This window comes from Lynx canadensis, chromosome E2 (genome assembly GCF_007474595.2).
Source record: "Lynx canadensis isolate LIC74 chromosome E2, mLynCan4.pri.v2, whole genome shotgun sequence".
In the NCBI taxonomy this organism is placed as follows: domain Eukaryota; kingdom Metazoa; phylum Chordata; class Mammalia; order Carnivora; family Felidae; genus Lynx; species Lynx canadensis.
In genome coordinates, this window is record NC_044317.1 from 47519969 (window position 1) to 47534553 (window position 14585).

Genomic DNA, 14585 nt, shown 5'->3' on the forward strand with positions numbered 1-14585 from the left:
GCAAGTTAAAGGGGCACCTGGGTGGCTCAGTTGGTTGAACCACCGACTCTTGATTTTGGCTCAGGTCATGGTCCCAGGGTCGTGGGGTCAAGCCCCAAGTTGGGCTGCTCGCTGAGCGTAGAGCCTACTTAAGATTCATATTCTCCCTTCTCTCTCTCTCTCTCTCTCTCTCTCTCTCTCTCTCTCTGTTCCCCTGTCCCTCCCCCACTCGCTATCTCTCTTTAAAAAAACAAAACCAAAAGGCAAGGTAAAGACAAAGATGCAGAATGTGCCATCATCTCTGTTCGTAAGCGGGGAGAACACAGTCCATCGACAGAAGCCGGGTAAAGAAATGACACATCCCCGGCAGGGAGCACCAGAGGCAGCTGGAAGGAGTCTCTCTGGGCTGCACAGCTGGTGGCGAGGAGCACGGGCCTCAGAGCAGCACAAGCCGGGGCTCGAACAGCCGCTCTGCCACCAGGGCGAGCTCACCCCTCCCTCCTCGGGAGACCAGGCACGCTGAGGCGCAGGTGAGCTGCTGCGCACAGGGCACAGCACACAGAAGTGCCGGCCCCAAGGAAGGTGTCAAAGACGCCGGGGGAGGCCTGTCCCATCCACCCTGGCTCACACCGCCCAGCCCCACAGGGAGCCAAGGAACCCCCAGAGATGTAGGAGGTTGTTCAGGGGTAACTGGGGCTCTCCCGCTACCGGACAAGCCCCCGATCCTGTTCCAACTGGGCCAAGACTGCAAGGTTGCGGCACAGAATTCCAGAGAAAAAGCAAGGGCCTCCGTCCAGGATACTCCTTAAGGGTTTGCAACATGGTGTCTGGGGCAGAGGGGAGCTGCCACCCACAGCTGGGGCCGCCGTGCTTCCACTCCTCAAAGGAGAGCCCCCAGGGAAACCGACCCCCTTTCCCCAGAGACACGATGAAAAAAATAAAAGCTCCACCGACACCAGCTTATTCCATACTCATCAAGAACACCGGAGGGGGGCGGGCATTTCTGATAAAACCGAGGCACAGAGCGGTGGAGTCGCTTGTGGGGGTCACACAGCCAGGAGGGGGCCAAGCAGAGACTCGCAGCCAGGCCCCTACACCTCTTCTGGCGCCACGCTACCACTCCCTGCTGAGAGTTACAGCTTCCTTCCCAGAGGAGACCCAGGGGGTGTCACACTGGGCGCTCTGGCAGGAAGACTCAGGGGACAAGGGACACAAAGCCGGGAGCCCAGGAGTGGAGTGAAGGCAAGCCGCCCCTTGGGAGTTCTGACAGGATCAGATTTCTGTTTTAAGTCTGCAGCTGCCATGGGCTGCGGATTGGGGGCAGGGAGAAGCAGCATCAGGGGGCTAGGGCTGTCCTCAGGACAAAGTGCCCGGTGGCAGAGGGGACAGAAGAGAGAAAAGGCACCAGCAAGTGCAATTCCACGGGAGGAGCCCGGCCCAGACGCGTCCTCCTTTGTTCCTCACCACAGCCAAGGACCTGAGCTCCGCTACAAGACGGGGCACAGCACTGGTCAGACTCTGCAACCCGGGCCCAGCCCCACGCTACTCTGCTGAGCGGCACCAGAGACACCCCAGAGGGAAGCCCACTGAACCACAGGTGGCAGGCCTGTCCTCAGCGCAGCTTCAGAAGAGCCGACAGCCTGGCCCACGGCAGACGGGGGGCCTCTCTCCCTCACCAGGGACCCCCTCTGATCCAGAGAGACCCTGATAGCTGGAGGGCCTCTGGGGTCCCCTTCTGTTTAGACACCCTCAGATGGGCTGCCTGGCGGGGAAAATCCACGCCTTTCAGCTCTCCTCTCCTTTGTCCTCCACCTCTGTGTGTCTCAGTTTCACTACCAATATCCCTGGAAATGCTGTGAGGATAAACTGAGCTAATATACGTAAAGACCTTAGAACACGGGTGCCTGGCTGGCTCAGTCAGTTAAGTGTCTGACTCCTGATTTCACCTCAGGTCATGATCTCACGATTTGTGGGATCGAGCCCCATGTCAGGCTCCACGCTGATACCATGGAGCCTGCTTGGGATTCTCTCTCTCCCTCTTTCTCTGCTCCTCCCGCACACGTGCTCTCTGAATGAATGAATGAATGAATGAATGAATGAATGAATGAAGCAACTCACTCCCTTAAAAATAATACTTTAAAACCGAGTCTGGCTCAATAGAGAATTAGTTTTAATTATTCTTTTAACTCACTCAACAAACACTTACTGAACACCTACTTATGTTCCTGACAGAAATACATAAATAGAAAGTGTCACAGCTGGTAGACAGGTGCTATGAAGAAAAATAAAGCAGGAGAAGAACAGCAGAGTCATGGCGGGCAAGGCAGGACACTCTGAGAAGGTGGCATTTGAGCAGAGACCTCATGAGGCTAAGGAGAGAACCGTAATGATACCTGGGAGAAGAGGTTTCTAAGCAGAAGGAATAGTAAGTGCAAAGGACCTGAGGCAGAAGTGTGTATGGCATGTTTAAGGAATAGCAAAGAGACCGCTGTGGCTGAAGTGAGGGGGAACTAGCAGTAGGAAATGATTCTGGAGAGGAGACCAGATCATGTAGCACTTTGCAGAATATGGCATAGACTCTGGAGTTCACTCCCAGTGGGATTAAAAGCTACTCAGAGTTCTAAGCAGAGAAATTACATTTATCTTAGTGATTTACATTAAGAAGATCATAATAACATGATGCATTATTATGTATACCTGCTAAGACCAAAGATCTGCCAACTTCTCCTATAAAGGGCCAAATAGTAAATATTTTAGGCTTCATAGGCCACCTGGTCTCTGGTACAACTATTCAACTCTGCAATAGTAGGGCAAAAGCAGCCATAGACAGTTTGCAAATGAATGGATGTGGCATGTTCCGATAAAACTTTCTTTGTAAAAACAGGAGGCTGGGCCATGGTTTGCCAGCCCTGATTTCCAGTATACAGAAAATATAAGCAGAGAGGAACAAAGTAAACAATGCCAAAAAGCAGTAAGATAACACATCCAGAGCGCGAGACATTCTACAAGACAGTTTCCCCAGCTTGTTTAAAAAAAAAAAGGGGGTGGGGGTGGGGGAGAGCGAAGACGGAAGACAGGGCTGAACGAGGTTAAAACAGGCCGAAGAGACAACATGTACCTTGAGCGAATCCTGGTTTGAAAAACATTTTGCGGACAACTGGGGAAATTCCAGTAGACATGGATACGGACAGATTGGTAAATACTATACTATGAACGGTCACCTCGGGTGTGGTAATGGCATCATGATTCTGTAGGAGAAAGTCAGAGGTCTGCTGACGTGTTAAGGAGCAAAGCGTCATGAGATATGCATGGAAGTTCACAGTTTAGCATAAAACAAAGCCACATGAGGCAAACCTGGCAAATGGCCAGATTGCTGAGTCTAGGAATTGTAGGGTATCTGGATGTTCATTTCTTGCACTAGTCTTTCCACTTTCCTGTACATCTGATACAAGATGGCGGGGATGCAGGGGAATCTTGGGGAAGGCAGGAGAGGCTACCAGGAGCCCAGAGAGCAGGCTGTTTCAACATCTAGACAACATCAGTGGCCAGTATGGCCGTCGCTGGCCCTCCCCTGCCACCTCTCCCCAGGCGCAGGCCTATGTGGGGCAGGCCAGTGAGGACAGCCACAAATGAGCACCCTCCTCTTGCTAGCTCACACGTCCCGCAGGGTTAAGGTCAGGCACCTAGAGTCTGGTCTCAGAGCAGCCCCAGATTTCTCTCCAGCAGCAACAGTGGCAGGTGCTAAGAAAAGGAGCAAGGTGAGGGCTGTCCACCCACCCCTTCCCAGTCCTGGTAAAGGGATTCTTCCTGACGCTAAACAGCACAGAATCCCACTGAAATGGAGAGTGGAGCCACCAAAATGCTTTGCCGGCTCCCCACTGCTCCTTTTCCAGGCTTGCAAACTGTGTGCCAGGTACTGCTGAATCAAGGGTTTCCTGTTTATCATCCCCCTGAATCTTTTAGCAACCTTGTGACAAACCCCAATTAATTCACGGCCTGCCAAGCCCTGGGGAGGATCTCCAACTGGAGTCCAGGACCTGGCTGAGCTCCACTTCCCCTCTTCCAAGACCCCTGACCCTGGATTCTTTAGTGACACAGAACCCACTGTGGTCCCTGTGATGACAAGCTGTCTCACTTCCCGGCCTTTGCATATACTGGTCCCCTTTCCTTGAGTCACCTTCCCCTTCTTACCCGACACCTTCCGACACCCAGGCCCTATATACCTAATGGTCTCTGTCTGCTTTTAGTGGCAGTCCACAGTTTTTGTCCCCAACTTTCAAGGGAGTAACACCTCACGGCCCAAGATGGGAGGTAGTTCTGTTGCCTTCAGCAGAGCAGGTGTATTTTTAACTTTGGGAAGCTACGCACTGACAATTATAATACATATTGTGGAAACACGTCTTATGATATTGTTTTGTGTGTGCTCTAGATATGCACTGTCCAAGAGGGGGGTGACCAGGGCGCCTGGGTGGCTCAGTCGATTAAGCGTCCGACTTCAGCTCAGGTCATGATCTCACGGTTTGTGGGTTCGAGCCCTGCGTCGGGCTCTGCGCTGAGTGTGGAGACTGCTTGGGATTTTCTCTCTCTCCCCCTCCCCCACTCGTGCACACTCTCAGTAAATAAATAAATACTTAAATATTTAAATAAATGTTCCATTTCTCGGCTGCACTAGACACATCCCATGTTTTAAAACCTCAACAGGACCTGTGACTACTGGCCACCCTCTTAGACACCACAGGTACTGAAACCTTCTATCATGGCAGAAACTTCTCGTGGACGGCACTGTTTTAATGGGTTCACTGGAGGGTTAGCTGAAGCCACACCCACCAGACAAGCCAAAGGAGTGTTTCTCAAAGTGAGTCCCAAAGGGACAAAGTGGGGAGAAAGAGATTTGCGATGCATTACAAAGGCCCAAGCTCCCTCATACATGAAGAGCTTCCAAAAACAAGAAAAAAGACCAACTATGCAACAGAAACATAAGCAAAGGATATGAACAGACAGTTCAGAAAGGGAAACTCACGTGGCTCCTGAACACGGGAAGAGAATGCTCAAGCTCACCCACAGAAAGAAAAAGGCCAGTGAAAACCACCTTATGGTGCCATTTCCCACTGATCGGACTGGTAAAAATCTAAACGTTTGAAAACAAAAGGCTGTGGGGACACTCTGAGATATCACGTAAGAGAATCACTTCTCAAAATCACAAGTGCATATTCCCGGTGACCCAGGAATCCCAAATCTAAGAATTCCTTTTACGGATTCACCTGCACATGTATCATGCGAGATAAGCACAAGGTACTTCACCGCAGCACCGCCTATAATGAGCCGAAGCCCGGAAATATTCACCAATCACCACTCATAAAAAACTGCTAGGTGACCTTGGGGACATACGTGTGCAGCTGTTTAAAAGAGAAACTAAATGGCGAGCCTGGGTGGCTCAGTTGTTAAGCGTCCGACTCTTGATTTCAGCTCAGGTCGTGATCCCTGGGTCATGGGATGGAGCCCCGCAATGGGCTTGCACTGAGCGTGGAGACTGCTTAAGATTCTCTCTCTCTGCCCCTCTCCCCGACCCTGCGTGCTCTCTCTCTCTCAAACGAAAACCAAACCCAATACAGCAGCTGCGGTGGCTCTCTGTATCTCGGAGCAGAAAGATTCCCTAATATGTGTTAAGTAAAAAAGCAAGTTCTGAGTACAATGCTACCTTTTGTGTAAAAAGAACCAAGCAGGGGAGCCAGACCAGAGCAGGGTGCAAAAGTCTCCCTGAATGAGCTCGTCCACCCGTGAAGCTCTCCGAGGACACAGGACAAGAGCAGTTAACCCGAGGGCAGGGGTGGGGGTGGACAGGGCAGAAGTGAGAGAAACCTCCTTACACTGTTTCATTTTGGAACTAGGTAAATCTGTATCGTCTCTTCTGATGATTAAATTGATCTTTTTAACACTGGCTCTCTGGACCAGCTGCTTCAAAATCAATGGCGATGCTCATTAAAAATGCAGCTCCCTTGGGGCGCCTGGGTGGCTCAGTCGGTTGACCGTCCGACTTCGGCTCAGGTCACGATCTCGCAGTTTGTGGGTTCGAGCCCCGCGTCGGGCTCTGTGCTGACGGCTCAGAGCCTGGAGCCTGCTTCGGATTCTGTGTCTCCCTCTCTCTCTGACCCTCCCCCGCTCATGCTCTGTCTCTCTCTCTGTCGAAAATAAATAAGACATTAAAAAAAAAAAAATTAAAAATGCAGCTCCCCAACCCTCCAGGGATCTGCAGCCAACGAGAGACCCTGAAGTAGGCCCAAAGCTCCGTACTGTTAAGCACTGCCCATGATCCCAATGCACGCTCCAGTCTAAGAATACAGAATGAGGTCTGCAGACTAAGAACTCCTGCTCTTTCTAGCTCTCAGAAGGGCTGAGACCGGAAACTCCTAGGCAGGGGGCCCAGGAGCCCTCCTCCTCACACTAGGCCTGGCCACTCTCGAAGGGTGGCTACACAAAGGCCCACACTCGCCTCTCGTCTGGAGAGTCTACGTGGAAGGTCCTCTCGATGACAGTGGTCCACTGTAGGCAGCGTATGACGAAGGTGTTGGGCCGTGGTCTCTCAGTCTTCATCAGCTGGCACTCTGCAGGCAGAGAGAGGACAGAGGCAGGAAGGTGAGGGAACAGCTCCGCCGGCCTGTAGCCCACAATCCCCGAGCCACCTTCCTGTATGCCAGATGGTGTGGAGACACGTTAGTGACTGAGTCAGCCCTGGCCTTGTCCCTATGGGGCTCCAGGTCCAGTGTGTGTCAGGGAAGACAGCTCAGTGGTCATGGGGGAAGCCCAGGAGGCAGCCGACCTAGCAGAGAACTCAGGCATATCCCAGAGGAAGGGGCATCTCTGCACCGAGCCCTCAAGGAGAAAGGAATGTAGTCCGTTGTGCAGAAGGGCGCGTTGTATACAGAAGCCCAGAGGTAGAGTCCAGCACAGTGAGGGAATGGTAAATTCTGCTCTAGATGTGAGGAGGGGAGAAGAGAGGGCCAGACTGCAGAGCTTGGGGGGTGTGGTGACGAACCTCGACTTTGGCTTGAGGGCAAAAGGGAGCCATGAAAGGCTTTCAATAGGGAAGGGACATGAAGAGATTTAGACAGATCCCGCTAGCTGCCTTGCAGACAGTGACAGAAGGGAGACTGGGAGCCTGGGGAAGAGGCCGGGACTATGGCAGAGTGGGGCCACTAGGATGAGGCCCAGATCTCTGGCCTGCACACTAGGAGGCAATAGGGCCCTCCCTGAGATAGAGACAGGGTAGATGGAGTTGGGGAAGGGGAGACTCGAAGGCCAGTTTGGGACACGGTGGGTGAGACGGACCTAGAGAACATCCAGGGAGAAACGCACAGGAAGCTTCTCAGGATAGGCTGGCAGTTCAGGTGAAAAACTGGTGCAGGGCATAGCCACATCAGAGTCACCAAACCGCAGGGAAAGTGACCGAGACAGGCTCTTAGCAGGACAGAGAGGGAACGAGAATTGGCTTCAGAGAGCATAGGTAGGAGCAGACTTGAGGGGTGACGCCGGGCAAGAAGGTGGCACAGGGAGCCGGTGGGAGAGGACGGCGGTTGGGGCTGAGGAGCTGCAGAAGAGATGGGGCTTTCTTTGAAATGTTCTTAGGAGGTGGGACGATGAGGACACGGTGACCAATTAGGTCACCAGGGAAGGAAGGAAGCAGAGGGTCAGGGGCAAGACTGTGGTTCTGCAAGGCCAGGCAAGGGATTTGGGCCGGTCAAGCTTTCCCTGGCCAGGGTCCACTGAAAGGCACCACTTGGGGTACCACAGGGGGGACGGAGGACGTCAAGTCGGCCCTGTGATCGGCTGAGTGGGAAGCCACGCTGTCTTAGGTTAGAGGGACAGAGAAGTGTGCTGTTACCAGAGCGCAGGACGCAGGCACCTGACACCAGCCAGAACCATGGGGCCTGGCCAGCAGACTTAGAAGTGCAGAGGCGTGCTGCCTGGGGCGAGGGGCTGGGGAAATGCCTGGCTTCTCCCTTCTTCCTCCTCCCCACTGGCTACCCGTTCAGCCCTCCCTCCTGAGGCCCAGCTGACACAAAGGTAAGACAGAGGGGAGGGGTGGGGAAGGGACCCCGAGGGCACGCAGGCCCTGCACAGGCCTGCACCCAACAAAGGCCAACCCCCACGTGCCCCCAGGACCTGCCAGCGGTTCTCTGAGCACCTGAACTCTGGCATGGCGTGCCCTGAGACGCACCTGCGACAGAGAAGTTGTTTAGCGGGGGCAGGGTCTGGTCTGGGGCATCAGGCCGCTCCTTGTATCCAATGAAGGAGCCGTCACTCTTCAGCAGGAAGTACCGGGGCCTCCAGGTCTTGATGTATTCACCTGATCAGAGGCAGGGGGAAGGGAGAGAGGTCAGGGCAGGCTGACAGCACCTCGCAAAGGGCACCTGGGTGGGAGGAGGGTTGATGAGAGGGCAGGGAGGAGAAAACCTCCGGGCAGCCCCTGCTGACGCAGACTGGGCGCTGGGCTGGGCCCCAGTGATCCAGAGGTCATGCCTGGCAGGAAGGCGCCTGCTGCAGTGCCCCAGGGCACCAGCTGCCTCAGCGTGTGGCCAGCAGCAAGCCATCCCAGCCATCCTTGCCAGCGCGTGGCACAGTCCCAGGGGAGGCCCAGGCTTCTAAACACACATGCCCTGTGGCCCTGTAAGGCCAAATCCCATGGGCTGGTATTCACCAGGACAGCCGTGCAGGTGGATCAAATGTCACAACACTGTGCCAGGCAGGGTATAACTGTTGCTGTGCCCTCTGAGTGCCCCTTGATTGCCTCCATTTGTTCTAACCACGAATATCCAAGCACCCCGCGTACACACATCCACACTGCAAGGACCCACTCCTCAGAGGGCTGCTAAGGATTAAAGTAAGATGGTGAGGGGCGCCTGGGTGGCTCAGTCGGCTGGGTGTCTAACTTCAGCTCAGGTCGTGATCCCGTGGTTGATGAGTTCAAGCCCTGGGTCGGGCCTTGTGCTGACAGTTCGGAGCCTGGAGCCTGCTTCGGATTCTGTATCTCCCTCCCTCTGCCCCTCCCCTGCTCTCGGTCTCTCTCTCAAAAATAATAAATATTTAAAAATTTTTTTAAAAAGTAGAAACCCATAAGTCCATCAACTAACGGATAGACAAAACGTGGCATATACATACAACAGGGCATTAGTCATAAAAATTACTAATACATGGATGAACCGTAAGTTGAGCTAAGTGAAAAGGGCTTATCACAAAGGACCACAAATTATAGGATTCCATTTATAGAAAATGTCCAGAGTAGACAAATCTATAGGTGAAAAGCAAATTAGTGGCTGCCTAGGACTTGGGAGCAGGGGAGGAGGTAGTCTGGAGGGAGACTGGAGGGAGACTGGAGGGGAATGGCCAAGGGGAAGGGCAGGTTCCTTTTCAGGGTAGTGACAATGCTCTAAAATGGATTGCAATGATGGATACATGACTCTGAATACACTAAAAGCCACTGAACCGTGTAAATGGCTGAATCGTATGGTACGTGAATTACAGCCCAAGCTGTTAAAAGAGACGGCAACCATAAAGCATCCAGCTTAGGGCCCAACACACCACAGGGACTCAGCAGATGCTCTGTTATCATCAGTCCACTGTGCAAGCAAGCAAAGACTGCACCAGGCCCTCAACTCACACGGTGTGATCACAGGATGGGCTCCAAGCCATGTGTGCTGTGTGGCCTCCAATAAGTCTCTTCACTTCTCTGAGTCTTTGTCTCCTCTCACGGGGATATTTGTTAATTGGGTGACAATGATAAGGTAACATTCTATGCCAGGCACTGTCCTAAGTATATTATGGGTTTTAACTTATTAAATTCCTTCCAGTGTGGATACTAAATGACTCAATGTATATAAAGTTTAAAAAAAAAAACAAACAAAAACCTAGCAAAAATCCCAAATTCAACAGCACAAAGGAAGGATGATGACCAAGTGGGTTTTATCCCAGCAATGCAAAAGTGGTTCAACATATGAAAATCAATCAATGTAATCTACATTAATCAAATGAGGGGGGGAACCACATGACCATTTTGACTGCTGTATAAAAGTATTTGACAAAACCCAATACCTTTTCATGATAAAAATACTCAGCAAGCTAGGAACAGAAGAGAATTTCCTCCACAGGATAAAGGGCATCTATAAAAAACTCACATCTAACACCATTCAATGATGAAAGACCAAAAACTTTCTCCTTAAACATCAGGAAAAAACGAAGCGGTCTACTGCTTCCACCACTGCTGTTAAACACTGCACTGGAAGTTCTAGCCAGAGAAAAAGAAGAAAAGAAGATAAAAGGCATCAGATGAAAAGGAGTAAGTGAAACGATCTTTATGTGCACATAACATGATTCTATGTATAAGAAATCACAAGGAAGCCACAAAGTAATGATTAGAACTGATAACCTCAGCAAGATCAACACAAAAACAACAGCTGTTGTTTCTACACATCACCAATGAACAATCCAAAGAGGAATTTTTTAAAAATTCCATTTATAATAGCACAAGGAGGCAAAAGATGTACATACTAAAACCCACAAAACACTGCTGAAAGAAATTAAAGCCCTAAACAAATACAAAGACATCCTGTGTTCATGGATTGGAAGGCTTCCTATGTTGAGATGGCAATGCTCCCCAAAGCAATCTAGAGTCAACACAGCACCTATCAAAATTCCAACAACCTAGTCTGCAGAAACAGAAAAGCCAATCTTTACATTTACACAGAATTCAAATTCATAGGGCAAAGGGTCTAAAAGAGCCAAAAACAATATTGGGAGATGAAGGGAAGAACAAAGTAAAAGAACTTACGCTTCCCAATTTCAAAACTTACAACAAAGCTACAGTCAACAGTCAGTATGGCCTAAGGATAAACATATAGACCAATGGAATAGAACTGAAAGTCAAAAAATAAACCCACATATCTATGGCCAATCGATTTTCAGCCAGAGTGCTAAGACTAGTCCGTGGGGAAAAAAAACAGTCTCTTCAACAAATGGTGTGGGACAACTGGAGACTCACATGCAAAAGAACAGAACTGGACCCCAGCCTCACACATTATACTATATACAAAAATTAACTCAACATGGATCTACTTAAAGATAAGAGCTAAAATGGTAAACTCTCAGAAGAATACATGAAACAAGTCTTCATGACCCTGAATTTGGCAATGAATTCTTAGATGTGACACCAGAAGAACTAGAAATAAAAGAAAAAAACTAAGGGGTGCCTGGGTGGCACAGTCAGTTAAGCAGCTGATTCTTGATCTCGACTCAGATCACGATCTCACAGTTTGTGAGTGTGTGCCCCTCATCGGGCTCTGCATTGATGGCGTGGAGCCTAGGATTGTCTCTCCTTTTCTCTGCCCCTCAACTGCTTGTGTGTGTGTGCATGTGTGTGCGCGCGCGCGCTCTCTCTCTCTCTCTCCAAAGAAATAAACTTAAAAAAAAAAATTAAGTGGGGGCGCCTGGGTGGCGCAGTCGGTTAAGCGTCCGACTTCAGCCAGGTCACGATCTCGCGGTCCGGGAGTTCGAGCCCCGCGTCGGGCTCTGGGCTGATGGCTCAGAGCCTGGAGCCTGTTTCCGATTCTGTGTCTCCCTCTCTCTCTGCCCCTCCCCCGTTCATGCTCTGTCTCTCTCTGTCCCAAAAATAAAAATAAACGTTGGAAAAAAAAAATTAAAAAAAAAAAAATTAAGTGGATCATTAAAAATAAAAGTTCTGGGGAGCCTGGGTGGCTCAGTCAGTTGGATGTCTGACTTCGGCTCAGGTCATGATCTTGCAGTCCATTGAGTTTGAGCCCCACGTCTGTACCAATAGCTCAGTACCAACAGCTCTGTACCAATAGCTCAGAGCCTGGAGCCTGTTTCCGATTCTGTGTCTCCCTCTCTCTCTGCCCCTCCCTACTCATGCTCTGTCTCTCTCTCTTTCTCTCTCAAAAACAAATAAACATCAAAAAAATTTTTTTTAATAAAATAAAACTGTGCAAAAGATGTTATCAAGAAAATAAAAGACAACCAACAGACTGGGCAAAAATATCTGCAACTCATAGATCTGATTAAGGGTCTAGTATCCAGAATATATAAAGAGTTCTTACAATTCAACAACAAAAAGACAATTAGCCCAATTAAATAATGGGCAAAAGACTTGAATAGCCATTTCTCTAAAGATATAAAAACGGCCATCAAGCACATGAAAAGATGCTTAAGATCATTAGTCATTAGAAAAATGCAAATCAAAACCATGCTGAGGTACCACTTCACACCCACTAGGGAGAACTGTAATTTAAAACAGAGAGAAAAGAAAAGAACAAGAACAAGTGCTGGTGAGGATGTGGAACAAAAGAAATCCTTGTGCACTGCTGGTGGGAATGGAAAATGAGGTAGCCCTGTGGGAAAGTTTGGTGTTTTCCTCAAAAATTTAAAAATAGAGGGGTGCCTGGGTGGCTCAGTCAGTTGAGTGTCCAACTTCAGCTCGGGTCACGATCTCACGGTTTGTGAGTTTTGGCCCTGCATCAGGTTCTGTGCTGACAGCTCGGAGCCTGGAGCCTGCTTCTGATTCTGTGTCTCCCTCTCTCTCTGCACCGCCCCCCCCCCCCCCCCGCTCACACTCTGTCTCTGCCTCTCAAAAATAAAGAAAATAAAAAATAGAATATATTATAGGTTATAAGTATGGAATACACAACCCTGATACACAAACACAAATACGTATATGATCTAATCACACAGAATACATTAAGTTATGATTATAGAACGTATGACCCAGTTTATATCACCTGTATAAATACACGTTACAGAGAACATATGCTCCAGCAATTCCACTCCTAGGTCTGTACCCAAAAGAACTAAAAACAAGTACCCAAATACTTGCAAACAAGTGTTCGTAGCAGCACTGTTCACAATAGTCAAAAGGTAGAAATAACCCAGATGTTCATCAACTGATGTATGGATAAACAAAATGTGGTATTTTCATACAACGGAATATTGTTTGGCCAGAAGCAGCAAAGAAATACTGATCTGTGCTACAACACGGATGAACCTCAAAGGTGTAATGTTAAGCGAAAGAAGCTGGGCACAAAAGGCCACCTATTGTATGATTCACTTACACGAAGTGGCCGTAATAAGTAAATCCTTAAAGACAGAAAACAAATTGGTGGCTGCCAGGGGCTGGAGGTGGGGGTGGGGGAATGGGGAGTGACTGCTTAGTAAGTACAGGGTTTGCTTTTAGGGTGATGAAAATGTTTTGGAACTAGACAGAGGTAGTGGTTACACAACATTGTGAATGTACTAAAAGGCTACTGAATTGTACACTTTAAAAGAGTTAATTTTGTGTTATGTAAATTTCACCTCAACTTTATTTTTTAAGTTTATTTATTTTGAGAGAGAATGCAAGTGGGGGGGAGACGGGGGGGGGGGTGGGGGGAGGCGGAGGGGGGGGGGGGGGGGGAGGGGGGGAGAGGGGGAGGGAGAATTCCAAGCAGGCTCCACACTGTCAGTGCAGAGCCCAATGCGGGGCTTGAACTCACCAACTGTGAGATCATGACCTGAGCCAAAGTCGGATGCTTAACTGACTATGCCACCCAGGCACTCCCTCACCTCTATTTTAAAGAGCAAAACAAAAAACCCAGAAAAACTCACCTAAGGCTACTGGAAGTTAGGAAAAAATGTTACTGCTTGGGAAGGACAGAGGACTTCTGCGCATTAGTTTTGGAGTGAGTTTATGATCCAGGCACTTACCTGTGGTGTTTTACATATTGTTAATAAGCTGAGGAAAGGAGGAAGGGAGGAAGGGAGGCAAGGAGGGAGGAAAAGAAAAGAAACCTAGAAGGACAGGAAAAATATCCTCGCAACAATCCCGTTTTACAGATGAGAAAACTGAGGCCCAGAGGTTTTTATTACTTGCCTGAGGCTCGCAGTTGTCAACTGGGAGAGTTAGGGTTGGACCCAGGTTTGCTCCATCCAGAGTCTACACTCTTGACCACTACACTGTCTGCCTCAAAACTGGCAGACAGGGGCTGGCCTGGTGGGGACTGGCAGAGGGTGTGCTGAGGCTGTGTCAGAAAGGGGACCAACACATGGCATGAGTGACTCCAAGAGTCGTGCTCTCACTTTGCCTGTTCCTTGAACAGACCCTGCTCAGCAAGAGGTAGCCTGTGGGCCAGGCCTGGAGATCACAGTTTCTGCAATCAGAGAGCCACCTCTCTGCCAAAACCTGGGGCACATCAGTCTTCCTGCTGAGCCTCAGCTTCCTCGCCTGTAAGATGGTGCCCACCTCACAGGGCAGCTTGGAAATGCATCAAAATTGGGCTTGCCTAGAGCAGAGTCCATGCCTGGCACAGACAGAATGGGCACATGATAAACTAGGGCTCTATTATTTTAACCACCAGAGGCAGGGTGCGATGGCACAGGTGCCCACCTTTCCTTGCCTGCCTCTGCTCAGAATGGTGGGCGATGGGGGCACCTTCCTTGCCCAGTTGGTAGAACATGCAACTCTTAACCACGAGGTCATGAGTTCAAGTCCCATGTTGGGCCTAGAGCTGACGTTGGGGGGGGGGGGGGGAGGCGGGGCGGGGAAGAATGGCCCAGGAGCAACATGCATC

At 50.0% G+C, this 14585-nt stretch overlaps 1 protein-coding gene across 3 annotated transcripts in view; it reads right to left on the reverse strand.

Annotated features, from left to right (window-relative positions):
* AKT2 (AKT serine/threonine kinase 2) overlaps positions 1-14585 on the reverse strand; it is a 51028-nt gene that overhangs the window by 13394 nt on the left and 23049 nt on the right. For all 3 annotated transcript variants that reach the window (XM_030297270.1, XM_030297269.1, XM_030297271.1), the window contains 2 exons: positions 8195-8323; positions 6470-6581 (listed from right to left, as the gene is read on the reverse strand). In XM_030297270.1, coding sequence (XP_030153130.1) covers positions 6470-6581; positions 8195-8323 — 241 coding nt within the window. The remainder of the gene's footprint in view (positions 1-6469; positions 6582-8194; positions 8324-14585) is intronic.